The following is a 25,475-nucleotide window of genomic DNA, read 5'->3' as shown; positions in this document are numbered from 1 at the left end:
TAAACGCAAGAAACATTTTGTAGCAGAAATTACATAATCATCCTAACAAAATCTATCTCACCTATGTGTTTCACCTTTTATTTATTACCATATTTATTTTTATAGGTAGTTTCAATATGGATTGATGTACATCGTCTCCAAGTGAATCAATGTCTTTCCTAATCTTTAAGTTTTTTCTTTCTTTCTTTCTTCATTGTTTGAAAATTAATTAAAATTAAACCTATAATTTTTACAACTTCTTAACTCATTAAATATATTATTGACAAAAGTGGGCAACATAGCCTACAAATAGTTTAAGAAGACTTCGATGAAACCCTTACCAAAGTCACAATTTCTTCCACTCGTTAACAAAATTGATCTCAACAGATTTTTCCCATATACATATAACGAGATCAATTATGCGGATATGACTAACAGGCACAATTAACTGAGACTTGAGTAGAATATCAAATTATATATTTACGTCTCTTGTTCTGTGGCATATATTTTTCTCCTTTTTTATTGTAGATCAATAGGTCTGATATATATATATATATATATATTCAGTAACTTAAACCCTATGTAGTATATATATTGAAAGCTAGAACGGTTATAATTATCGACAAACTAGATTTGGAGGCATCTTTATATGATCTACGATGAAACTAATGAAAATGAGAATAAAAATGTTGGTCTAAATTAAATATTTGAACTTGAACCTTTTAATCTTTTTTTCTTTTAGAATTTTAGTTAACCTATTTAATATTTGATGTTTTGGACTTGTATTGTTTAATTAAACTATTTTTATAGTTTTATGTTAATGTTATATATATACATATATTATATATGTGTATACGTTTCCAAAACGTTTCCAATCCCTAATTTTAGAAAAAAATCGTTTCCCGTTTCCGAAACGTTTCGCTTCCGCGTTTCCGTTTCCGTTTCCATGCAACATAGATACTAACAAAGAATATTAATGGAAGAATTATCTCACTGATATGTCGTCGTCCATGCTTCTATAATGGATATAGTTCTCGCATGTAAGAGTAAATCTAGTACCATTAATACAGAAACAACAATATCATAAGCTTAATTAGCATTTGAAGTTTGAACAATAAAAATCATTTATGTATTCATGCATACATTTAGCCACATACAAACACACACACATGCATACATGTTGTAGTACACTAGTACTTAGGTCTACAAACAAAACAAAACAATCTAAATTTTGAGAGCCACGTCATATGAAAAATAACTAATTCTTTGTAACCTAACTAATGCGTTGTTGTTGATATAGATGAGGTAGGAATTGGTTGTCATAGATACTTAATTATACACATTAGTATATGTAGAAGCGAAAGAAACACTTGCTTGTAAAAAATAATTATTCTTAGAGGTTTTTATTTAACCTATCGAGGTATGAGAATCCATGAGGTGAAAGAAAAACAGTGATTTTTATTTACTTGTATGAATGAACTGAAACTCTCTCTATCTCTCTAGAGATAAATATACAAAGAATGAGTAAGTTTCTCTCACTAAAGCATTAATGGAGCTTTAGATAATCATAAATGCATTGCACCCTCTCTATGCGCTCATCAATAACTCCACCTGTTCTTTTTCTTTCTCTCTTGTCCTCTTCTCCTTCTTCTTCTTCAGCAACACACTTCCATTGTTATTAACACCTAGCTAACTCTCCCCCTAGCTAGCAACCAACCCTTTTACTTCTCTTTGACATTGTCACCGATCTTCTGTTCTTCAAAGGAAAAAATGGGCAGAAACCAAAGATCATTGTGAATTAGGGTTTCACTGTGTCTCCAAAAGTAAGATCTCTATTATCAAGAAGATAGAGAGTAAGATCTCTCTCTCTCTCTCTCTCTCTCTCTACACATATGTGTATGCATCTTAGGTTATGTCAATAGATCGGATCCATATTCCATGTTGTTTGAGACTCTTTAGATCTTCCATTTTTTTTTGTTTATGGTTTGTGTTTTTTGTTCTCAAAATCTCCTCGATTCCTATGATTTTTACCTGTGAATTGTTTTCTTTCTGAGATTATTTTAATTTAGTTTAATTTAATGTTTTTGTGTCTTTTTGCGGAGACTTATGATCTAAGATAAATAAAGCGTTACGAAAAACTTTCTTGGAGTTAGGAGTTCAAAAAGGGGTTTGACGAAATCTACTTGGTGGTTGTGTCACAAAAAAAGACCATTGACTTATTGTCAACGCTTTAATTAACCCTATATACTACAGTCCGTATACTAGTATTTTTTATACACTTTTAATTAATCAACCCTATATCCTATATTTAATTAATTAAACTAATTAGCCTTTTTCATTAGTTTTGTTACTGGAAACGGTTCGTTTTTAGTGCACAGAGACCAAGGTTTAATTCTTTAATAAATTCAATGGAGAGATTAGAAACTTGTGAATCTCGTTCTCTCTCTCTCTTCTCTTACTAGCTTTTGAGTCGACAAAAGAGAGAGAAGATCATTAAACTCAAACCCAAAAATTAAAAAACAAAAGGGAAAAAGAAAAAATAACTACAAAGAGATCTATCTTTAGGGTTTCAAAACTTTCTTGAGTTTCAGATCGAATTGAGTAAGTATTTAAATTATTAATTAGTGTTCTTCTTACTGTAACATTTTTGACCTTACCCCAAATTAGGGTTTATTAAAGATCATAACTCTCTCTCTCTCTCTCTTTCTCGCTTCTTCCTCCACCGTACACTAGATCTGTCCGATAGATCTGATGCTTTGAGAAGTCTTGTGACTTTCAAGATTGATTTTCCTTTTGTTTGTTTGTTTATGTGTACACATACTTGGAGATAGATATTACTCTCATATATGTTACTATGCGTATTATCGATGGATCCATCTTAAGTTTGAAGAAAAACTGTCCAAATCTCATTTTTGTTTGTTTCTTTCTTTTCTCATTTCTTGTTTTTTAAGGCCGTCAATTTATATCTAAAAACTATTTATCTGTTTTCGTAAAGAAAATCGTTTTGCAAAAAAAAAACTTTGAAGAATGATGATATATTTTTCTCTCAAATTTTCTAATAAAGATATCATTTTGGGTCTACATTCAAATCTCTCCTCATATTTTCATCTCATTATATGTAAAACTAATTTATTAGATCATTATATCATATAGAGTATATTGTTTATATATATGTTATGTTATAGTATATGTATAAATATTGCATTCGTAATATGTATATACATATGTACGTATATATAATATGTTTGTAGTTGTGCTACAGTTTTGTCAAATATTAGCGTGCATCTTTGTCAAAGATAAGTTTTTAAATCTGAAATTCTATACTAGAACATCGTTTACCTGTTATGTTGTAAGTAATTAAGAGTTTTAATTAATAGTTACACAATTTCTATTAGATGAATTTATCTATAAGTTGCATGCAAATGTATATATATTCCAACCCAAAAAAATGGAGGGTAAACAAAAACCCAAAAATTAATGGTTACTTGTGAAAATGATAAATTAAATAGTTTCATAACAGCTAGAAATCACTTTCCCTTAATATAATTATTTTCTTCCATTTCCATAATGATCTTCTTCTTCTTCATTCTATATACATATATGAGCGTTTCATATATAATCTTTAACTAATTCGATTTTGATTTTGATTTTGGGCAGTGGAAGATATACTTGGAGAAGAAAATCAAATCACGAAAATATATTAATCAAGAACCTTGAAGATTTGAAGGAAACCAAAGTTGACAACTCCTAATTAAATATCTAACTGAGTGATCATAGTCAATCATCCACCACAATGTACCATCCAAACATGTTTGAGAGCCATCATATGTTCGATATGACCCCAAAGAGTACCTCCGATAACGACTTGGGAATCACCGGAAGCCGAGAAGATGATTTTGAGACCAAGTCTGGTGCAGAAGTCACCACTGAGAATCCTTCTGGTGAAGAGCTTCAAGATCCTAACCAACGTCCCAACAAAAAGAAGCGTTACCATCGCCACACGCAACGCCAAATTCAAGAGCTCGAATCGTAAGAAAAAACACTCAAAACTCATAGCTGCATATATATGTCACAATAGGTTGAAAACATTCTTTTATATATATTTTGAGATTTTTACAGATTCTTTAAGGAATGTCCTCATCCAGATGATAAGCAACGAAAAGAGTTGAGCCGCGATCTCAATTTAGAGCCTCTTCAAGTAAAGTTTTGGTTCCAAAACAAACGTACACAGATGAAGGTTTGTAACCATTAACTAGTATATATAGATATTCTTCTTAAAGCCAATATTAATTATTTTGGTTTTTGAAAGTTATTTAGTTTCATTTTAATACAAAGATTTCTCACAATACTTTGTGTGTAATATATATAGGCACAAAGTGAGAGGCATGAGAACCAGATTCTAAAGTCAGACAATGACAAGCTCAGAGCAGAGAACAATAGATACAAAGAAGCTCTAAGCAATGCTACATGCCCTAACTGTGGTGGTCCAGCTGCTATTGGAGAAATGTCATTTGACGAACAACATCTCAGGATCGAAAATGCTCGACTCCGCGAAGAGGTATACATACATTTGTCTATGTTCCTTTTGTTTGATGAATGAAATTCTGAATCTGTTACCTCTTCATCTACAGATTGATAGGATCTCTGCTATTGCTGCCAAATACGTTGGGAAGCCATTAGGATCGTCTTTTGCTCCACTAGCGATCCACGCTCCTTCTCGTTCCCTTGATCTTGAAGTTGGAAACTTTGGGAACCAGACAGGATTTGTAGGAGAAATGTATGGAACAGGGGACATTTTGAGGTCGGTTTCGATCTCTTCTGAGACAGATAAGCCTATAATCGTCGAGCTAGCGGTTGCAGCTATGGAGGAACTCGTGAGAATGGCTCAAGCCGGGGATCCTTTGTGGGTTTCAACCGATAATTCGATTGAGATTCTCAATGAAGAAGAGTATTTCAGAACGTTTCCAAGAGGAATCGGACCAAAGCCATTAGGATTGAGATCAGAGGCGTCGAGACAATCTGCGGTTGTTATAATGAATCACATCAATCTCGTTGAGATTCTCATGGATGTGGTAACTAAATTTAAATTTATTTCTTGATGAATTACCTTAAACGCTAAAAAATGATTGAAAGAACCTAACTTAAGTTTTAATCTTTTGATGTGGGAATAAGAATCAATGGTCTTGTGTTTTCTCTGGGATTGTGTCAAGAGCCTTGACACTTGAAGTTCTTTCAACTGGAGTTGCTGGGAACTACAATGGTGCTTTGCAAGTGGTATGTACATCGGTTTAATTACATGCTTCTCAAGAAAACTATACACTGAATACTACGCTAATCGGTTTTTGAATGTTATTTTGGTTTGTGTATTCCGGTATGTGAAGATGACAGCTGAGTTTCAAGTTCCATCACCGCTAGTCCCAACGCGTGAGAACTACTTTGTGAGATACTGCAAACAACATAGCGACGGTTCTTGGGCTGTGGTTGATGTCTCTTTGGATAGCCTTAGACCGAGTACTCCGATCTTAAGAACCAGAAGAAGGCCTTCAGGTTGTCTGATTCAAGAATTGCCTAATGGTTATTCCAAGGTATAAAGGGTTATAACTGAGCATTTATAAAGTTTAGGGTAAAAATTTAAAATTTTATAAAACTTTTGGGCTGGTGATGATTACTATGTTCAAGGTTACATGGATAGAGCATATGGAGGTAGATGATAGATCAGTTCACAACATGTATAAACCATTGGTTCATTCCGGTTTAGCTTTCGGTGCAAAACGTTGGGTGGCTACACTCGAACGACAATGCGAGCGGCTTGCTAGCTCCATGGCCAGCAACATTCCTGGTGATCTTTCTGGTATGGACTATTCTGATCACTTTAAATATGTTGGTGCTTAATTGAATGAAAAAGTTGTTTAACTTTTTACTAATTTGGTCCTTATAATATATGGTAATTAATTATGCACAGTGATAACGAGCCCTGAAGGAAGGAAGAGTATGTTGAAGCTAGCTGAGAGAATGGTTATGAGTTTCTGTAGTGGTGTTGGCGCGTCGACTGCACACGCTTGGACAACAATGTCGACAACAGGATCCGATGATGTTCGGGTCATGACCCGGAAGAGTATGGATGATCCGGGGAGACCTCCGGGTATTGTTCTTAGTGCAGCTACTTCATTCTGGATCCCAGTTGCTCCCAAACGTGTTTTCGATTTCCTTCGTGACGAAAATTCAAGAAAAGAGGTAATGCAAAAATATATAACTAACCGAAAACTAATATTAAAATTATTACTTCAGACCAAAATTGCATAAACAAAGAAAATAGGGTTAGAAACTTGCGAGTCACGATTTGTAGAAGTCTCTGAATTTTAAAATATAGCCGGGCCTGAATTCAATATCGGATCACTGGTTTAGCGGTCTAACCATCCGGTTTGAAAACACTGTGCCTAAAATTTGCTAATTTAGGTTTTGAATTTGGTGCAGTGGGATATTTTGTCAAATGGAGGTATGGTTCAAGAAATGGCTCATATAGCCAATGGTCACGAACCTGGGAATTGCGTCTCCTTGCTCCGAGTTAATGTAAGACAAACATTGTTAAAATCGACATTTCTCTTCTTAAGTTTATCGTTTTCAGATTCAAAAAAACTTTGTTGTTGTTGTTTTAACAGAGCGGGAACTCGAGCCAGAGCAACATGTTGATTCTACAAGAGAGCTGTACAGACGCATCAGGATCGTATGTGATTTACGCGCCAGTGGATATAGTGGCGATGAATGTGGTTCTGAGCGGTGGAGATCCTGATTACGTGGCTTTGCTACCGTCTGGTTTTGCTATTTTACCTGATGGTTCAGTCGGAGGAGGAGATGGGAATCATCAAGAAGTGGTTTCTTCTACTTCTTCTGGGGGTTGTGGTGGTTCGCTTTTAACCGTTGCGTTTCAGATTCTTGTTGACTCTGTTCCTACAGCTAAACTCTCACTTGGCTCGGTAGCTACGGTTAATAGTCTGATCAAATGTACGGTGGAGAGGATTAAAGCTGCCGTTTCTTGTGATGGTGGAGGAGGAGCATAGTTTTTTTCAGGTATGATTCAACAACAAAGATCTTAACCTAATGGGATTCTTGTGGAGCAAGTAACAAGTTTGTGTGTGTGTTTTTTTTCTTATGCAGAAGAAGTAAGAATAAGAGAAAAGGAAGGAGAAAAGCGAGCGGTTATGGTTTCTCATTTTGTGCTTTTTTTTTTTTTTTTGAAATCCAAAGGAAGTCAAGAACGCACCTTTTGCGTTTAATTTCATCTCAAGATGATGAAAAAAGGTAAAGAGGTTCGGGTATTGACTTCTGCTGGAAACCACGGTTTTCAATTGTCTATTTTGCGTTCTGCGTTTTGCTTGACAGTTCTTTGAACACTTTTTGGGTTTCCCCTTTTTGTGTTTCTCCCACCCAAGTGTCTGTTTCATTGTTGTTTTGTATTGTAAGCCTTTTTGTGGCACTTAACAGATTATGGGTAAAATCGTTGTTGTCAGTACTACTAGTTGAACCGACGGACCAATTTTCTAACAAACGTAATTTTGTATGGTAATCCTGTGTTCTTAACCCGAACTTTGGTTCCTAATCCCGTTCTAGCGAATTATTGGCAACTCTTAAAATTGTCCGTTTCAACAGTTCATACTATTCGGCCTGAACTATAACTGACTATTTTCACAATGTATACTAATAGTACCAACATGAATTTCACTCCAGCCACTACTTCTTGATCATCACCTACTCTTGTTTAGAGACTAAACGGATTTGAACTGAGTTTGCTCTGGGGTCCTATAAGGTACTACCTGAACTAACCAAACTCAAAATGACTCCAATCATAACCTCTAAATCTCTTTATAATTCCATATTTTAAATGTAACAGTCGTGAAAATATTCCAATTTGATCGAGTAAAAAAGCCAAGTATGTTCGATAAGCTTTAACCATCGTTCAACCTACTTCGACATAAATTCGGCTCTGTATCATGTAGGTATGAAGTTACAAGTAACAGAGATTTCAAGATCAAAAAGGTTCGAATAGAAAAGTAAAACTTGTTTCATTATAGACAAAGTCGAGAGAATAAATACGCTTAAAAAGAGTTATGTTAACTAACATTCTTAGCTAACAGCCTAACATAAAAAAGGAAAACTCAAACAGGGAAAGCTCTAAAGAAAAACCTGAAAACTGGTTCTCTTAGCAACAGCATCTATGAGATCCATTCATCATAAGAAATCTGTTCACACTCGAATATCAGTCTCCCCGGGATTTCCCTGCAATATCTAAAGATGAAAAAGAAAAAGACAATCCGAAGCAAGAAAGAAACAGACACATTGTATTCCATATACATGGGGAAACTGCTACATCTGACATCTGATTTTACTACTACAAGCACCCCAGGTTAGGTGTAGCAGAGAATGCAGAACAGTTACACGTTATCCATGTCCTAAGGCACAACAGGATTTTAGAGGCATAAAGAATGATAAGATATGTGGGTGTAAACCTCTCTTTTTTTTCAATGGTACAAAGGAGAAAGAAGACTTTCTCCATCATTTCTCTCCATCAATGGTATTTTGTGACTAAGTGCATATAGATGATGAAGAAATAAGAATGTAACTTAAATGTAGTCAAGAAAAAGACCTAAAATTCGGTCTAAGGGATCTAACTCCGCATCTTTTTTCTCTGACTACCCTCTTCCATATCACCCTGAAAAAGCAATAACTGGAAAATCAAGAGGTCGCCACTGTATAAATCTATAGCAGCGAAAATGAAAATGGATAAAACTAGACACAAATGAAGTAATGAAAATGCATGGAATGGCTTACCCCATTGGACTCTGGCCTGCACTTTGCATGCACTATAGGACCTAACTGAGACTTGTCCATATCTGTTGTTGATTCATCCGGAGCATTCATGTACACCGCACCTTTGTACATCCATTCCTCGGTTTCATCACTATAAAAGTCTTCAAATGGCTCACCACATAACGCGCATGAAGTTTGGTCTTCATCTGCAGGAACTGCCATCTCTTCTTCATCCTTCTTTTCTGTTGTTGGCTCTGCGGGCAAGAACCCTGGAACTGCTTCAGCTCCTAGTGCTTCTGCGCCACTAAGCCACATGCTAGCACTTACAAACCATTTCCGAGAAGGGTTCTGCTTATGGTTCTTGGACATCCTGTTCTTGGTTACATGCCAATCCATGTGCTTACTGTGCTCTTCTTGGCATTTGAAGCGTAGACCACATGTTGTGCATTGCCTCGGGAGATCCCCATATAGAGCACTGATTGCAGACTCATTACGGATCTTGAGCATGTCCGCATCAAACTCCAACCCCAATGGTCCCTGAATATATAAAACCAACAATTCAAGATAAAGCAAGAAGACACAGACTCTCAAGGGGTGACATGATTTGAATGATTACCTGGCCAGCAGGCTGATTGTTCAATGAGATCAAACCTTGAGCCATGAGAGAGCCAATCAGACCAGAGAATGCACCACCCGGTGGTTGATTAGAAGCTCCCAACGAAGCATTCTGCGAGATGGATCCTATCTGAGATAAAACCCCTGAAGAAAGAGGATGCATGGCTTCCCCACCTTGGATTGATAAAGATGGTCTAATTGTTGACCCATGTGGAGGGTACCCATGACTTACATGGTTTAACAGCGATTGAATTGGCCTTGGAGCCATAGCAGATGAAGATGGCAAATAATTGACTAGCATCTGATTCTGTTGAGTCAAATCATTATGATGACTCTGAGAGACCTGGTTTTCGGGCCTATATAACGGCTTACCATGCAAGCGATTTGACATTGCATTACCAGGATTTGCCAAATGATGCAAGTGAGCAGAAGGTACAGGGAGAGAGTTGGGTCCTCTAACATTCAAATGGGACCATGTTCCATCAGGAAGAGCCCGACCAAAACGTGAGTTAACATCTTGAATGCTATCAAATGGAGGAGGCCCGAAATCACTGTTTGATGAAACTAGTCCTACAGATGAAGCCATTACTTTCAAGTCCTTTCCTGCTCTGGTATTGACGTGGTTGGATGAATGTGGAAAATTTTGTGACAAATTCCAACTTTCTCGTAGCTGATGACTTACACCATTCTTAATGTCAGAATCTAAATGAAAATCACTTGTGTTTCCTACTCTGGGTCTTGCCCTTACACTTCCTAATGCTGGGACAGATGATCGCAAAAATTCACCAGCTCTGCTACGATCTAGGGTAGGGCTCATATCTTCCCAATCAAACTCTTCTTCCTCAGTGTTCTGCCATGGTGTAACCATCTTACTGTGTATGCCATTCATATCGCGAATTGGTTTATTGATTGTTACGTGTTTGCTGGTGTCAACTCCATATGCATCTATCAGCGCTCTGGGTCTATCGTGATCATTTCCTTGCCCTAAGTTTTCCTTTCTTCGCCATTCCATATGTTCATCATCTCTGCTAGTAGCTCGACCCATTCCATAGTTAAAGGCTTGATTAGAAGGATTAGCTCCATCATTAAACCTCCTCGGAAAACCCTCTGCTGCAGGGCCATTAGGGTCAAAAGATTAAGAATTATTTAAAGTCAATCAAGTACAGGTCCGGTGATTGCAGGCTTGACGAATATTACCTCCAATTGCAGAAGACGAGAGGGCCAAACTTCCAGCTGTACTAGATCTTTGTCCAGAGAGTGAAGATGGGCTCTCTAAACGATCTTCAATATCATCATACCCACCGGAATTTTGGCCATATACTCTTGCAGTGGAATTAATTCCTCTTAAATTCTGCATGTCAAGCAAGAGCATGTAAAGAAATATGCATGTCAGATATAAGAGTGTATGAAAACAAGTTCTGAATGACAAATGATGCATACACAATGATCTACTGTACTATAACCAAAAGAAACCCTCTACATGTGCTACCAAGATAATTTCTAATGCACTAGAGTACCAGTGACCTACTCATCATGAATAATTGAGAGATGCCACGACAACAGCCCCTAATAGTCAAGATTGATTACTTGAAGAATGTAAACATCTATCTCTTCTAACTCGCAAAACTTTAAAGAAATACTATGGATAAAACCACTATGAGGCTAGACTAATCTAATATCAGGTTTTCTTGGTATAGTTATAGAAAATTAACGTATCATAGCTTCAAGGTGGCAGATGCAACCATACAAGAATGTCATCTCTGTTCACAATGACAAAGAGAAAGGCTTACATTTTCTGCGGCTGAAGGCTCCAGCCTGCGAAGGTATTTTGGATTAACATGTATGCCCCTCGTTGGTTGACTAGGCTCGGAAGCCCCCAAGGAAGATTGGTGTGCTGCAGATGAAAGTTGCAATTGCATCTCAATCTTGCGTAATACAGGTGGTGGAAAAACACTTGACCAAGTCCCAAACAGGTGGCGCATTGACGGATGTAAACTCGGATGCGCTTGCCTGTATGCTAGGCAGAAGACCTAAAGCAGCAGACAGGACATATAATCCAGATTGAATCAAAACAGCTTATGGGTATGCTTCAGCGCTATACAAATCAATAAAGCAAACATCTTCTTGTAGACTGCTCACCTCGGGTAGACGGGATGAGAAATAACGAACATAATCCCGCCCAATATTCTTAACGATGCTGTCTAAAAGATACAGAGAAGGCAACTTTTGCTCAACTGGAGCCTGCATATATACACGAAACTGTATCATAAAAATTCTTAATTCACACAAACAGGTAACTCTTAAGCAGCCCCAGTCCACTAAACCACAAAACCAAACACTCATCTCTAATTGCATAACTCTGACAATCAAAAACCTAAAATTTTTCCACTTTCACACTAATAAAGTACACAATAAAGCTTCAATGGCAGAAACAATAAAAAACAAACCTCAAGAATTCGAGTGCAAATAGCATTAGCGATTCCTTCACCATGTTCCCGTTGTTCACCAGCGATAATAGTGAGATCAGTGATAATAGGCTTAGAATTGAAAGTAAGCTCCCCCAAAACAACCTCATAAAGCTGAACAATCTCATCCATACTCGGAGGCAAAACCTCTTCACTACCACCGAACTCATCTTCACGTTGATTAAGCAAAGCTTTGAACCGGTCTAGCAACGACGGCGGTGGCGGCGGTTTCTGCGGCAACTCAACGGACATACCTTTGCGGCTACTGGTGCTGCTATTGATCGAAAGAAGCCTTGGATTGAGGATTTTCTCTGAGTCCATCACCAATTCAATAGTGAAGAGTGATAATTAGTGTCAGCATAAGGCTAGGGTTTTGTTCCACCATGGAAACTCGATTCGCCACCCTCGGGGGAAGAGAGAGAGAGATCGATAACGGAAGTTTTTTTAGTGAAGAGGATTTTTTTTTTTCTCAATTTTGTATCTCTATTTTATGCAAATCTCATTTTTGTCCCTTTTTTTGTAGAGTTATCAACTAGACCCAATTATTACTTTTACCCGTTTTGAGTAACCCATCGATTTGACTTTTACTATGACCTCGTTATTACACCATAATGGGAAAATTCTATGGCACACTAAATTTGCTTATGTGTGTATCATGCCATAAATATTTTTAATATGTATATGTAAACTTATTTGACAACATGAGCCATTTTGGCACAGAAATGTTTACATGCGAACAAAGAACCTCATGCTCGTGTCCTGTGTATCTAGCTAGATAACTTGCACAAAGATTACTAGACTATTACTTAAACGAATTGAATTGATTTTTTTTTATAAATGATATTATAGTTTTGCAAATTCGCTCAACTTCGTTAAAATCGCTGACTATTTTAGAGCATTTAAAAAGGCCCAAGACAAACCCAACTTTATGATCTAGTACAAGTTCATAAACCATGTAATTGAAGTTCTTAGCAAGACGAAGATTCATATATACATAGTTTTGTATGGGATTCACACATTATTTGTATCGTTTAGTCTTTTCATTTCTTCATTAGTGTCTCAGCAAATTGTAACAGTGTATAATGTTCCAAAGAATTATGGCAACTTTTCGGAAACTTTGGTACAACTATATTGGCTATCTTATAATTACCTGGAGTAATTAAAAAGCACACGCCATTTTCAGCTATTTAGCGCACTAATAATCAAGCTCAATTTATTTTCTCTTAAATAAACCATACACTCGTATGTGTCTTAAATAAACCCATAATAACAAGTTCCAATCCGGTAATAATCAACCACAACTTATTTTTCTTAAGTAAACCAAGATCAGCTAAACCAAGATCAGCTGCCGCTAATCTGACGTAAAGTTCCTGACCTTCTTCCACGTAGTTCCGAATATCCATGAGCTCTCCGGTCCAAAGTACACAACCCGACCCGCCATTTCGGATATCAGCATTCGCAAACGCCGTACAATTACAATCTTTCTTGCACCTCTCGAAACATTCCTCCTTCACCCCAATACTCTTGTCCACAATCGCAGTTGTAGTTTCCGGCAACTTCATGTTCGCCATCCGTAAAAACGCATCTCCGACACAGTTTAGTTCTGTCTTCCTTACACATCCATGTAACCAGTCTTTCAACTCCCATGCGCGCGGATCCTTAGGCTCGAATCCCAAGATACAACTACACATCGGGTTGTTTGCGTAGTCACAGTAACTATAAGGTCCACATATGTTGAACAAATCACATTGATCTCTTGGTAAAGCCCATAACCTGCTCCAATTCCCTAACGGCGGAATCCACGTATATTGTTGAAAATATCCTGAAGGACTCACTGTCAATCTGGAGTAGATATCGTTGTTGGTCTTGGTCATCAGGAATGTGTATGTAATCTCTTCTTTATTGTCTGTGAAATTATCAACCATTTCATTCAACTGTCGCATATCAGGTACACTGCTAAACCGGATTCCGTTCCATGGACCGGTTCGGTGTATTGGAACGTCTTCACTCCATAGAAAAAACTCAGGAACCCCTTGAGTTTCGAGTTTGTACGAATAATCTCCACTTGCCGGATCATCAGTACTTCTCCAAGATCTTAGGAATCTGTTGAATCCAGTATTAAGATCCAAACCAAGTTTCATTTCCGGAAGTATAGTATCTGTCGGATAATCGAAACTCTGCCACAGAAACCCACTTGGGTCGTTGTTGTTGTTGTTGGAGTATCTCATCACCAAGTTGCCATTATCGAGAAGCTCTACGACAACCACCGGAGATATCACGTCTCTTGTGGTGAGATTCGTCGACCAAACAATGTTGTTTGAGTGATCGAGGAGAACCAGGTTGTTAGTGTCGGAGATTTTGAAAGTTCCAATGGAACTCAAGAGAGGGTTGTCTCTATTAGCAACCCATACATAAGTTCGCTCGGAGATTTTCTTGTACCATATCCCAAGATACCAATGAGAAGTATCCGAGGAGGGTTTGAAGAAACCAAGCTCGAAAACATCACCAGGAGACACAATGGTTCGGTTGCTTGAGATTGTAAGAGAATCTGTAGGTGACAAAGTATTGACATGGATTGAAAATGCAGGACGAAAGAGAGTGAAGACAAGGAAGAAGGAAAAGGTGTAAAAATGGTGGTAGATGTTTCGTACGCCTCTCATCTCTCTCCACAATATTTTCATATATGTTCTTCTATCTTCTTCCTTCATTTATAGATTTTTTTCATAAAGGGTTGATTGGTGAAGTTACATAAGATAAGATAAATGTAATAAACTAATTAATCATCTAATAAGTGACGTAAGGTATATAATAACAATACAAAATGACGACAAAAAAATATACAAAACTTACGTGAAAATAGAGTATATATGTAGTATAATTTTAACGCATGCATAAATAAATAAGGCGTTTGCAGATTAATTTCACCTATTAAAATTGTTTTAGATTTCAATTAACATATTTTCTTATGTCTTAAATCTAAGCTTAATTCATAAAAATCCTACATTATAGTATTATTTGAATGTTACCAGCAAACAAGCAAAATGTGAATTCAACATGTCATGACTTTTTTTTCCATCACTTCAATTAATTCATTCCAATTTCCAACAAATTTTTGTCATTAGTCAATACTTTACCATTAAATCACCATGTGAAATTAATTTCTCACTCGGCCAACATAACATATATGTTGTTCAGTTCAGTAGCATGTGTACTGTGTAGTGCTCTCAAGTCCATCCTTTGATACATTTATTCTGCATTTATATAACCGAGCAAATTAAAACATGGACCATACATTTATTTGGAGAAACAAGGACGTATAACCGAGCAAATTAAAACATGGACCATAGATTAAAGAAGAAGGTAGCTAGTCTCGTTAGGTTCCTTTAACTCTCAAACTTGCAAATGCTGCTTCAGTTTTTGCTCTTAGAAAGTTAAACTTTTCATTTTAGTATTTTGTCAAATGTTTAATGCAACATCTTTGACCATATTTACATGTCAAACGACACTATCACTATCACTATCATTCGAAAATGTAATTTATTAAGGCCAAACGTAAAAGATGTTCTTGAACAAGCCCATTAACAATGACCCAGGCCTGTTAAAAAGCCCAACATTTTTATATTCTCTCAAAAGCCCTAACACCGCCGCTGCGACAAAATCTAAACCATTGCTCCACTCTCGTCTGCTTTTGTTCCGACGTCTCATTCTCTCTAATTTCTCGATCAAAAGCCATGTTTAGAAGCAAATTCGCCGGTAAGACTTGTAGTCTCATCGTGGTACGGTCTCAATGAAGGCTTACTTTTTTAATGGGCTTTATAATTTCAGCCCAACTGTTACTTTTTAAAATAATTACGCTCTCTAATTATTTTGAGTTATAGGATGGTTGGTATTTGAGAGTTCCTAGGGCAAGCACAAGCATATGAAAAGGCAGTTAACGGAAACATCACCGAAGAACTCCTTAGCGAAAAGGTAGTTTTCATTTCTGAAAAAACAAGCAAAGGTTTTACAAGTCCGTTGTTTGATGTTCATTGTTTTGAGTTTACGTTTTTTGAATGATAGTGATGGTGTCGTGATATGGAGGTTTCTAGGATTTTCTCACTGTCGTTTAGCTTTCTAGGGTTTTTCTTTTTTTGTGATTTCAAGGGTTTTTTTTAACTTAAGTATTTTCTTGTAGGTTTTGTTGTGATCATCGCCAATGGAAAATCCCCGTAAAAGGCAGAAGAGCACATCTGGTTTGTGGCTTGAAGATAATACAATGCGTGTTCGATTGTGTTTCAAAGATATAGATGAGCTGAAGAAGGCAGTGGACTGGTGGTCCATTAAGAGGCAGCAAAAATGTTTACTAAGAGAGACAGACAAGGACATTTATGTGTTTGAGTGTGTAAGATGGCAATGCAAGTGGTCAATTTGTGCTTCTAGAATTGAAGAAGGCGGTCTTTTTGAGATAACCAAGTGTTGTGGTCCACATATATACTTGTCGACCTAACTATTCTTCACAAGATTTTAAAGTCGAGTTTTTAGAATGTGAGATTGAACGTGTGGTCAGGGTACAACCCATGCTTGTTGAAAGAAAAATTCGGCTATGCCCTTGATAAAGTGGTGGAGCATTGTGGGGAAGGACTTTTGCAGGATGCGAAAGAGAAAGCTATCAAAGGACTTTTTGGAGATTGGGATCAGAGTTTCAGGATCATGCCCAAGTTAATGTCTGCGCTTCACTCTTCTAATGGCCTGCTCGTGGACTGGCAATATGATTCTTTGCCTAATCCTGAACACGCTTACTTTCGCGGCGTGTTTTGGGCATTTTCACAGTCTATCCAAGGGTTCCAACATTGTAGACCTCTGATCGTTGTGGACACCAAAAACTTGGGCGGTGAATACAAAATGAACTTGATGATTGCCTCTGCGTTTGATGCAGCCAATCAGTTTTTTCCGCTTGCCTTTGCAGTGACTAAAGAAGTATCCATTGATAGTTGGCGTTGGTTTCTCACCAAAATCAGAGACAAGGTAACACAGAGGCAAGGCATTTGCCTTATCTCTAGTCCCGACCCCGACATTCTCGCTGTTATTAAAGAGCCCGGGTCTCAGTGGAAAGAACCTTGGGCTTATCACAGGTTCTGTCTGGATCATCTGTGTTCCCAATTACGTAGCGTTTCTCCAGGCTACGACCACAATATGGAGTTTCTTGTAGAGCATGCTGGTTTGTCAAGTAAGAAGGAAGAATTTGATTCTTACATGAAGAAGATTAAAGAGAGTAATCCAGAAGCTTGGAAATTGTTAGACCAAATCCCTCCACATCAATGGGCTCTAGCTCATGACAGTGATCATCGGAGATACGGAATCATGAAGATAGATACTGAAGCTCTCTTTGCTGTTTGTAAAAGATTTCCTAACGTTGCAATGACAGGGGGTGTGATGATTCTGTTTGGTGAGCTGAGAGACGCTTTTGACGAGTCTTTTAGCCGTAGCCGTGGTTCTCTTAACCGCGGTGATGTGTACACAGAACATGTCATGGAAAAGCTTGAAGAGTTCATGAAAGTTTCTGCTACTTGGGTTATAACGCTCTTCGAAGGAGATGCATATCAGGTCAACTTCGAAGGGATTGTTAAGTTGAATGAGTCAACCTGCACTTGTGGAGAGTTTCAAAGGAACAAGTTCCCATGTCTGCACGCTCTAGCAGTCTGCGATGAGCTGAATATCAACCCGTTGCAGTATGTAGACGAGTGTTACACTATTGAACGGTATCACAAAACGTACGCGGCTACATTTTCTCCTGTTCCGGAGTTATCAGCTTGGCCGGAAGCTTCTGGCGTTCCAACATTGCTTCCTCCGGTCATTGAGCAGCCTCCACCTAAAGTATTAGGTACGTGAAACAAATTAAATAGGCACTGGTGAGCTGAAAGATAGTTAGACAGATTTGAATAAAAACGGGTTTAGGAACTAGGATTATTATGCTTGGCTTACTAATTCTATTTCTCTAGTATCTCTTTGACTTTTGGGAAGTATATGATGTCTCTATATGATTGTACCGTTGTAAAGGAGATATATTGTGTTATTATTTTTCTGACACCATGTTTGTGTTATATTGTAAAAGGGAAAGAGACCGAGGATGTTCATCTCGAAGAAGAAGAAGAAGATATTACTACAAGAAAACATAGCCATTTCCAAGGAAAATTTCCGACGAAATGTTTGGTCGGAAATTTTCCAACAGGTTTCCGACGAATTTCCGACAAGATTCCGAGGAAAAAAAATTTGTCGGAAATTCGTCGAAAAAAGAGAAAAATTGCCGACGAACACAAATTCATCGGAATTTTATCGGAATGATTCATCGGAAAACATGGAAAATTCTGACTATTTAATTTTGTCGGAAATTGGTCGGAAACTTGTCGGAAAACTCGTCGTAATTATTAGGTGAACTCATGTTTATTCACTGCACATTTCCCGACAAAATTCCGACGCTTTGGTCGGAAATATTAGTCGGAAAAATCGTCAGAAATTATGAGTTTAAACCTTTAATATTTCCGACGAATTCCCGACGAAACTTAAGTTGGAAAGTTTTGTTAGTCCGAAATTTGTCGGGAAGTTTAGTCGGAAATTCATCGAAAATTATTTATTTATTCATTTTTATTTTTAAAAAACGAAAAATAAATAATTTATAATAAATAAGTAATTCATTTCGCCGGAATTTCGTCGGAAATATTATTTTGAATTTTTTTTTTGAAAAAATTAAATAATTTATAATTAAGTAAATAATTAATTAATAATTAATTTCGTCGGAAATTCGTCGGAAATTTCTACGTTTGTCACTATATTAATTTATTTTTATTTTAAAAGTGGTCGGAAATTTCCGACGAATTTCCGACCACTATATGAATAGTCGTCGGAAATTCGTCGGAAATTTCCGACACAATTCCGACAAATATTTCCGACAAAACTTCCGACGAATTTCCGACCAGAGAATTCCGACGAATTTGATTTTGTCGGAAATGTGTCGGAATATGCTATTTCCGACGAATTTCCGATCAATACCGTCGTCGGAAATTGTGATGTTTTCTTGTAGATGATGATGATGAAGATTATGAAGATGAAGAAGATGATGAAGAAGAAGAAGAAGATGAAGATGAGTGGTAATGTTCAAAGAAGCAGCTTGTTTGCGTAATGAGATTTAACATAAGATCAGTAGGATTCATTCATGCAGGCCTGGCCCGCCCATAAAGCAGCCAAAGCTTTTGCTTTAGGCCACATAATATAAATAAAATTTTAGAGCTATATGTCCAATTTGTTTGCTGTGGTCAAGTTGGATGTGTATTATTTCAATGACTCACTTTTCGTCAGTTCGAGTCTTTCAATATATACGTTTCTCTTGTTTTGTTTTTTTTTCTCCTTTCTTTTTCCTTTTGACTTTTTACATGTCTTTCTTTTTCCTTTTTACGTGTCTTTCCTTTTTGTTTTGTAGAGTAAGAGAAAATTGTTTTTAATTTATTTATTAATTTATGTTTAGTTGTTTTTTAGCAACAAAATCTCCAAATATTCTATTTAACTTGGCTAGTAGCCTAGTAGGTGTTATGTTATTCTTAACTTTCGCTAACAAATCCGAATTTTAAAAATTTAATGACTTTTTCTAATGCATTTTTTCAAACATATTTTGATAATTTTTTAACATTAATTTTTATATCAAAAATTATATTTTAAATATGCTTTAGGCCACCAAAATCCTAAGACCGGCCCTGCATTCATGCCCACTTTAAACAGCCTTTTGAAGTTTTTTTTTTCCCTCAAATTTCGCAAAAAAAATTAAAAAAGTGAAAATAAAATTTTTGCTTTTGATTGTTGCTTTCGTTTTTCGATCTATCCAAAAATAATAATTTTAAAACGAATTGGTGGTAAATTTTGAAAATTTTCATTATTGTAGCTTTGCTAATTTTTTTTCTTCAAAAAGTTAATCGTGGAGAAAAATAACCAAACTGAATCGACAACAAGCGATCAAAAACGTCGAAAAAGAGGATTTTAGAGACCTCTTTTGGGCTATCGTCTTTCTTGTTTGGGCTTCTGTTTCTCCTCCTCGACTAATTTATTCGATCTTAGTTTGGGATTGAGCTCTGTATTTTAATTCGGAGTTTTATTCCACAGTATTAAGCTTTGGTTGGCTTCAATACTTGTTAGTTGTGGTGTTGAAAGGTCTTGTGATTCTCGTTTATCTTACAGTTCATCCGAAAGATCTGCGACAAGGCATTCTTCACAGAGAAAGCCAAATTCCACTATCTTGTTACTGCCATAAGTGTTGAAGCCCGTCTTCATTAATTGTTGTGCAGGAAGTCCTTACGGTGAGTTTCGAAAGCTTACTTAATCTTGAGACAAAATTAGTTTGGTATTTATTGTAATGTATTATTAAAATTCTAAATACTCACCTCTATAGATAAACAAATAGATAGATAGACAAATTAAGAATATATGGCGATGTAGGCAAATTAAAAATTATAAACGGCGATGAACATAAAATAGAGTTGTTGTCGAAGAAGCTAGACCTAATGTTGGAGGAGATAAAGAAGGTGGAGAAATAAGAGCAATTCGGGAAAGAGGGGAAGATGCGGTAACGGTGGTGTTGGTGTTGATGAAGGTGGTTCAAGCTTAGTGGTGGTGGCGGTAAATATTGATGAAGGCGGTGGGTCGGAATTAACGAGATTTAGTATTGATGGTGATGATGATTGTTGTGAAATTCAGTTGTGGTGGTGGTCTGGTGGGTCGGAGTAGTGAGACTCAGTGGTGACGCCCGACGAATGAGAGAAATAGTGATATAGAAAAAGAAAAAAAAAATATGGTGGTGAATAAATCCAACGAGAGGAAGAGAAAGAAAAAGAAATAGGAGATCAAGCAAAAATAAGAGAAATCTACTGAAAGAAAAGAGAGATTTGAGACTTTTTGCCGGCGAGAGGAAAGAAAAAAGAGACAACAAAGATTTTATGAGTAAGATGACAAAAAATTGACAAAAACCATATAGCAAATAGACATTGTTTAGTTAATATTATTTTCTTAATTTTTTTTTATTCTTAGGTTATTTAGTTCATATTCCCTAATTCATTACGAATTTGTTTTTTTGTTTTGAGGATTTTTTATATTATCAAGTAAAGTTACATGATGTGGATATAGATCATCTCATATTGTCACAATTTTGTTTCTATCTTACCCACATTAAAATTAGAAAGTGTTATACACTCTTCCGATGGATATAAATAAATTATTAAAATTCAATAATACACATATGAACATTTATTAAATATCATACTGTAACATATAATAAACAAAACTACAAAAAGTATTTTATATTACACATTATGCATAATTAATCTATATTTAACAAATCATTAAATACTACATTTTCTAAAATTAAAACATATTTTTATATAATTTTAGTTTAACTTACAAAAATAAAAATTGAAAATGACAATTTCGATCGATAACCCGTGCGTTCTATATCTAGTTGTAGATTATGAGTTAAGCATTGTGTCTTTCTGTAATTTAATCTCTCTTTTTTCTCATGTTTTGTAACCTTTCCGAATCTAATATCAGTATAATTTCAGAGAAAAGAAAAAAGCTTTGCTAAGTTTTTGTGTCGCCGGTCTAATGTATGTATGGGCCCGTAAGGAAACGAATTTTTGGGCTCAAAACTGTTTAATAACTTTTTTTTTTTACTGGACTGATAAAATTTACACGCTTCTTTTCTTCTTTACAGCTCAACTTGTGTCTCTGTTTGTCTTCCTAATCCGTACTCTGTTCTCTTCTCTTCTTTTGGAGAAAAAAAAAAATGGAATGGATAAAATCAATGCCCAAAATCGAGCTTCATGCTCATCTCAACGGCTCCATTAGAGACTCCACTCTTCTGTAAATCCCCCAAAATTATCTTCTTTCTTACGACTTTTGTTCCTTATCTCTTATCTTTCGTATCTGCAACTTCTGCAATTGCACTGATCAATAGTAGTAATTTACCGAATTCGATGTTTGAAATGATGGGTTTTGTTTCTTTTGATGTAACAGAGAGCTTGCTAGGGTTCTTGGTGAGAAAGGTGTTATAGTGTTTGCTGATGTTGAACATGTCATTCGAAAAAGTAAGAGACTTTAAATTCGTTGTTCTATATTTTGCTTAGTTTTAGTCTACTCAAGTGTCACAATTAGTTTCTCATGTTTGGTATGTATAATCGTTCCTTGTCGCTTTTTTAGATGATCGATCTTTGGTTGAAGTCTTCAAGTTGTTTGATTTGATCCATAAGCTCACTACTGATCACAAAACCGTGACAAGGATCACTAGAGAAGTAAAACCTTGATTTCAATTTCCATTCATCAATTTAGTATATCTAGAGACTTGACTGATCTTATCTTGACAGGTTGTAGAAGATTTTGCTTTAGAGAATGTGGTGTATCTCGAGTTAAGAACAACTCCAAAGGTACATAATTTGGCATATTTTTGAAAGTGTTTTAAGTTATATGAATAATGAGATTGTTTGTTTGTAGAGGAATGATTCCATAGGTATGAGTAAACGGTCTTACATGGATGCGGTTATTGAAGGTCTGAGATCTGTCAGTGAAGTCGATATTGATTTTGTTACGGCATCTGATTCTCAAAAACTGCTCAATGCGTGTGATGGAATTGGAAGAAAGAAGATTTATGTTAGACTTCTTCTTAGTATTGACCGTAGAGAAACAACCGAGTCTGCAATGGAAACTGTAAGTGTTAGAAAAGAAGCTAAGCTACTCGAAAACATAAAAGACTAATGCAGAAAACATTTGAGCTTCTCCTTTTTTTTTAAAGGTTAAGCTCGCATTGGAAATGAGAGATGTCGGGGTAGTTGGTATCGATCTTTCAGGGAATCCTCTTGTTGGAGAATGGTTATTTTTTTGTAATTTGCTTCTTTGTTCTTTGCTTCGCTCTACTAGTTGCTTCTGAGATCTTTCATGTTCTTGTAGGAGCACTTTCTTGCCTGCATTACAATTCGCGAAAGACAGTAATCTTCACATCACTCTTCACTGTGGAGAGGTATTAACTCTTGAAAATCCACTAAACGATTTTCAAATGTCTTTCTTTAGTTTGTCTACTACTTTCTTTATCTTAGTGCTTTGTAGGTCCCCAATCCAAAAGAAATCCAAGCCATGCTTGATTTCAAACCGCATCGAATTGGCCATGCCTGTTTCTTCAAAGATGAAGATTGGACAAAGTTGAAATCTTTCAGGACTCCGGTAATAGCTTACATTCACATTTTCCAATGTTCTTAGTTTCACTCGCATGTGATACAATATTCTAATCGATTCGACATTTCGCTATTTTTTGCAGGTTGAAATATGTCTAACATCCAACATCATAACCAAATCGATATCGTCCATCGATATCCACCATTTCGGTTAGATTTTATCTTTCCCCTACTTTCATTTCACACTCTCCTTTTTCATTTTTCCATGCATGAAGCCAAAATCAAACCCCGGATGGAGATGACATTAATCTTGATCTTAACAGCTGATCTCTACAATGCAAATCACCCATTGATTCTATGCACTGATGATTTTGGAGTATTCTCCACTAGCCTCTCCAATGAGTACGCTCTCGCTGTTCGTTCTTTTGGTGAGTTTCAGAACCTGTGATCAAACCTTTTCCTGATTTCTGATTCTTGAATTTGGTGATTTTAGTATATTCTTAGATTCAAAAAGAAACTAGATTTTCAAAGAATCTAATTTTGTTTCTCCTATGAAGGTCTTAGTAAAAGAGAAACCTTTGCATTGGCTAGAACGGCAATAGACGCAACGTTTGCAGAAGATGAAGTTAAGCAACAACTTTGGTTGATTTTTGATTCAGCCTCGCCAGAGTATGCTTAGTGCTTCACATTTTTACCGGTTTACTTGATTTGGTTGGGTTTATATACAAAACCGGACAAAAGGTGTTTTGGTTCATTGGTTGGTTAAATGATTTACATTCGTCTCAGAATTCGATTGTTATATTATTTTAATTTAGCGTTTCATTTTTTTCACTACTATGTTTATCAAAATGCTGATAACTTATATATTTTTATTGACGGTGTAGCAAACCCACAATTATTTTCATTTTTTATTTATTTAGTTATCCTATATTCATTGCTAAACACTTTTAATTATACTATTTTTATACTTACTAGCGCGAAACCCGCGCTATGCCGCGGGGTTTTTTTAAAAACGTTTTCTTTAAGAAATTGCTTAATTGTGTTTTATCCACTCTACTTCCACTACATGTCTACATGTTTATGAGATTAGTTAATCATGAACACAAATGAAAATTTGATCTTTCTCGCTAACGTGAGATACACTCGCATGAGCCGATTGTGCTCAAAATTGTCCAACCTCTGTTAGATTCTCTTCTTTAGTTATCACACATTATTTTATGTTCTTAATCAATAAGAAATCCAATTTGCAGTTATTGCATCTAATCCACCAATATTGAGTTTTAACCTTTTTTTTCATTGACACCTCTGTTTTGGGTTTATAATTGGGCTTTTGATATGATGTTATAGGCTTCGATTTACCTTATGTAAATCCCATTTCAGTTATTTAATAAAATCAGTTGTCAAAAAAAAATGGGGTTTTTTTATTAATAATTTAATACATGTTATAGAACTTGTTGTTCTTATTGATTAATGAATGAGGTTTCAATACATATTTATACATGACAAGGGGAGACAAATCCCCATTGGGCTAGTAAACCCTAAAGCCCAAAAGCCCACTAAGTATAACATAGACCGTCATAAGGAGAATCCTCTAGAACATGGACATGGGCCTTCTAGAATATGGATTAGGCCCACGGTTATGGAGTCCATCCGACCATGCGGTCTACAACACTCCCCCTTGGATGACATAACCGTGTAGATGCCAAAGGATCTCAGTAATACGCTCGGGGATGCTGCCTCATTAAAACCTTACCAGGAAAACCCATTGGGACAAAACCATGGTTAAGGAAAAAGAGTACAGCACGTATTACTCCCCCTGTTTTGGTCATCCCTGCAAGTCCTTAAGTCTCCGCATTCCAATTTGATGCGTGAGCTTCCTCAATGTCGATGTTGGTAACGCCTTGGTGAAGAGATCGACTGAGTTGTCGCTGGATCGAACTTGTACCACTCGAACTTCTCCATCCCTTTGCAAGTCATGCGTGAAGAAGAACTTGGTTAGAATGTGCTTCGTCCGATCTCCCTTGATGTAGCCGTCCTTGAGCTGAGCGATACAGGCTGTGTTGTCTCCTCATATGATGGTCTTTGATGTTGTAGTAGCTACGCCTTGAAGAAGGCTGCCTACGTACCCTTAAATAGTTCCTATTTATTGACCATGCCATAATCTGATTTTACCTGCATTAGCAAAACAAACTAAACCAAAGCAAACTAGACCTTCTTTGGTTAGATCAGTATAGAATAAAACCCAAATAAACAAACATAGGAAGAATAGAATTTAAAATTTAACCAAACCTTCCTTCAAACCTTTCTAGTGCCTTTGGGTTGATCATGAACTAAATTTAGACAAAGGAGGTTCACGGCAAAACATATGTCTGGTCTAGTGTGGCTAGCCAAGTACATTAACGCTCCTATGGCACTAAGGTATGGCACTTCAGGA

General features: G+C 36.4%; 5 protein-coding genes across 9 annotated transcripts; 3 read left to right on the top strand and 2 right to left on the bottom strand.

Annotated features, from left to right (window-relative positions):
* Positions 1-1,587: 1,587 nt before the first annotated feature.
* LOC110227204 (homeobox-leucine zipper protein PROTODERMAL FACTOR 2) lies at positions 1,588-7,543 on the top strand. 4 transcript variants are annotated; one of them, XM_021020719.1, is made up of 12 exons: positions 1,588-1,802; positions 3,637-4,008; positions 4,099-4,216; positions 4,349-4,537; positions 4,611-5,051; positions 5,152-5,253; positions 5,361-5,564; positions 5,659-5,830; positions 5,942-6,213; positions 6,454-6,549; positions 6,639-7,047; positions 7,135-7,543. In XM_021020719.1, the coding sequence occupies exons 2-11, from the start codon at positions 3,773-3,775 to the stop codon at positions 7,035-7,037; spliced, it is 2,229 nt and encodes a 742-aa protein (XP_020876378.1). In that variant the 5' UTR covers positions 1,588-1,802; positions 3,637-3,772; the 3' UTR covers positions 7,038-7,047; positions 7,135-7,543. The 4 variants fall into 4 exon arrangements, with proteins under 4 accessions (XP_020876378.1, XP_020876379.1, XP_020876375.1 ...); XM_021020720.1 differs by having other exon boundaries at positions 1,588-1,832; positions 6,639-7,043; positions 7,132-7,543; XM_021020716.1 differs by having other exon boundaries at positions 1,588-1,832.
* Positions 7,544-8,017: 474 nt separating this feature from the next.
* Positions 8,018-12,318, bottom strand: LOC9308786 (polyadenylation and cleavage factor homolog 4). Of its 2 annotated transcripts, none has more exons than XM_021020702.1 (7): positions 11,847-12,318; positions 11,539-11,640; positions 11,190-11,429; positions 10,597-10,750; positions 9,401-10,509; positions 8,806-9,321; positions 8,018-8,686 (listed from the first exon to the last, which is right to left on the bottom strand). In XM_021020702.1, the coding sequence occupies exons 1-7, from the start codon at positions 12,183-12,185 to the stop codon at positions 8,642-8,644; spliced, it is 2,505 nt and encodes an 834-aa protein (XP_020876361.1). In that variant the 5' UTR covers positions 12,186-12,318; the 3' UTR covers positions 8,018-8,641. The 2 variants fall into 2 exon arrangements, with proteins under 2 accessions (XP_020876361.1, XP_020876362.1); XM_021020703.1 differs by having other exon boundaries at positions 9,401-10,506.
* A 787-nt stretch (positions 12,319-13,105) lies between these two features.
* On the bottom strand, positions 13,106-14,587 carry LOC9310885 (S-locus-specific glycoprotein S13). Its single transcript, XM_021020741.1, is given in 2 exon segments — positions 13,106-13,273; positions 13,276-14,587. Coding segments are annotated over 2 exon segments (1,365 nt in total). The 5' UTR covers positions 14,573-14,587; the 3' UTR covers positions 13,106-13,205.
* Positions 14,588-15,870: 1,283 nt separating this feature from the next.
* Positions 15,871-18,109, top strand: LOC110227749. Its single transcript, XM_021023206.1, has one exon. The coding sequence runs from the start codon at positions 16,554-16,556 to the stop codon at positions 17,730-17,732; it is 1,179 nt and encodes a 392-aa protein (XP_020878865.1). The 5' UTR covers positions 15,871-16,553; the 3' UTR covers positions 17,733-18,109.
* A 3,402-nt stretch (positions 18,110-21,511) lies between these two features.
* LOC9310884 (adenosine deaminase-like protein) lies at positions 21,512-23,945 on the top strand. The gene is made up of 11 exons (XM_002874771.2): positions 21,512-21,740; positions 21,894-21,964; positions 22,077-22,168; positions 22,241-22,300; positions 22,368-22,580; positions 22,666-22,742; positions 22,821-22,890; positions 22,977-23,090; positions 23,185-23,251; positions 23,365-23,469; positions 23,599-23,945. Exons 1-11 carry the CDS (start codon positions 21,664-21,666, stop codon positions 23,718-23,720), a joined length of 1,068 nt encoding a protein of 355 aa, XP_002874817.1. The 5' UTR covers positions 21,512-21,663; the 3' UTR covers positions 23,721-23,945.
* Positions 23,946-25,475: the final 1,530 nt, after the last annotated feature.

This window comes from Arabidopsis lyrata, assembly GCF_000004255.2.
Source record: "Arabidopsis lyrata subsp. lyrata unplaced genomic scaffold ARALYscaffold_6, whole genome shotgun sequence".
Classification (NCBI taxonomy): Eukaryota; Viridiplantae; Streptophyta; class Magnoliopsida; order Brassicales; family Brassicaceae; genus Arabidopsis; species Arabidopsis lyrata.
This window is presented reverse-complemented; position numbering and strand designations above follow the sequence as displayed.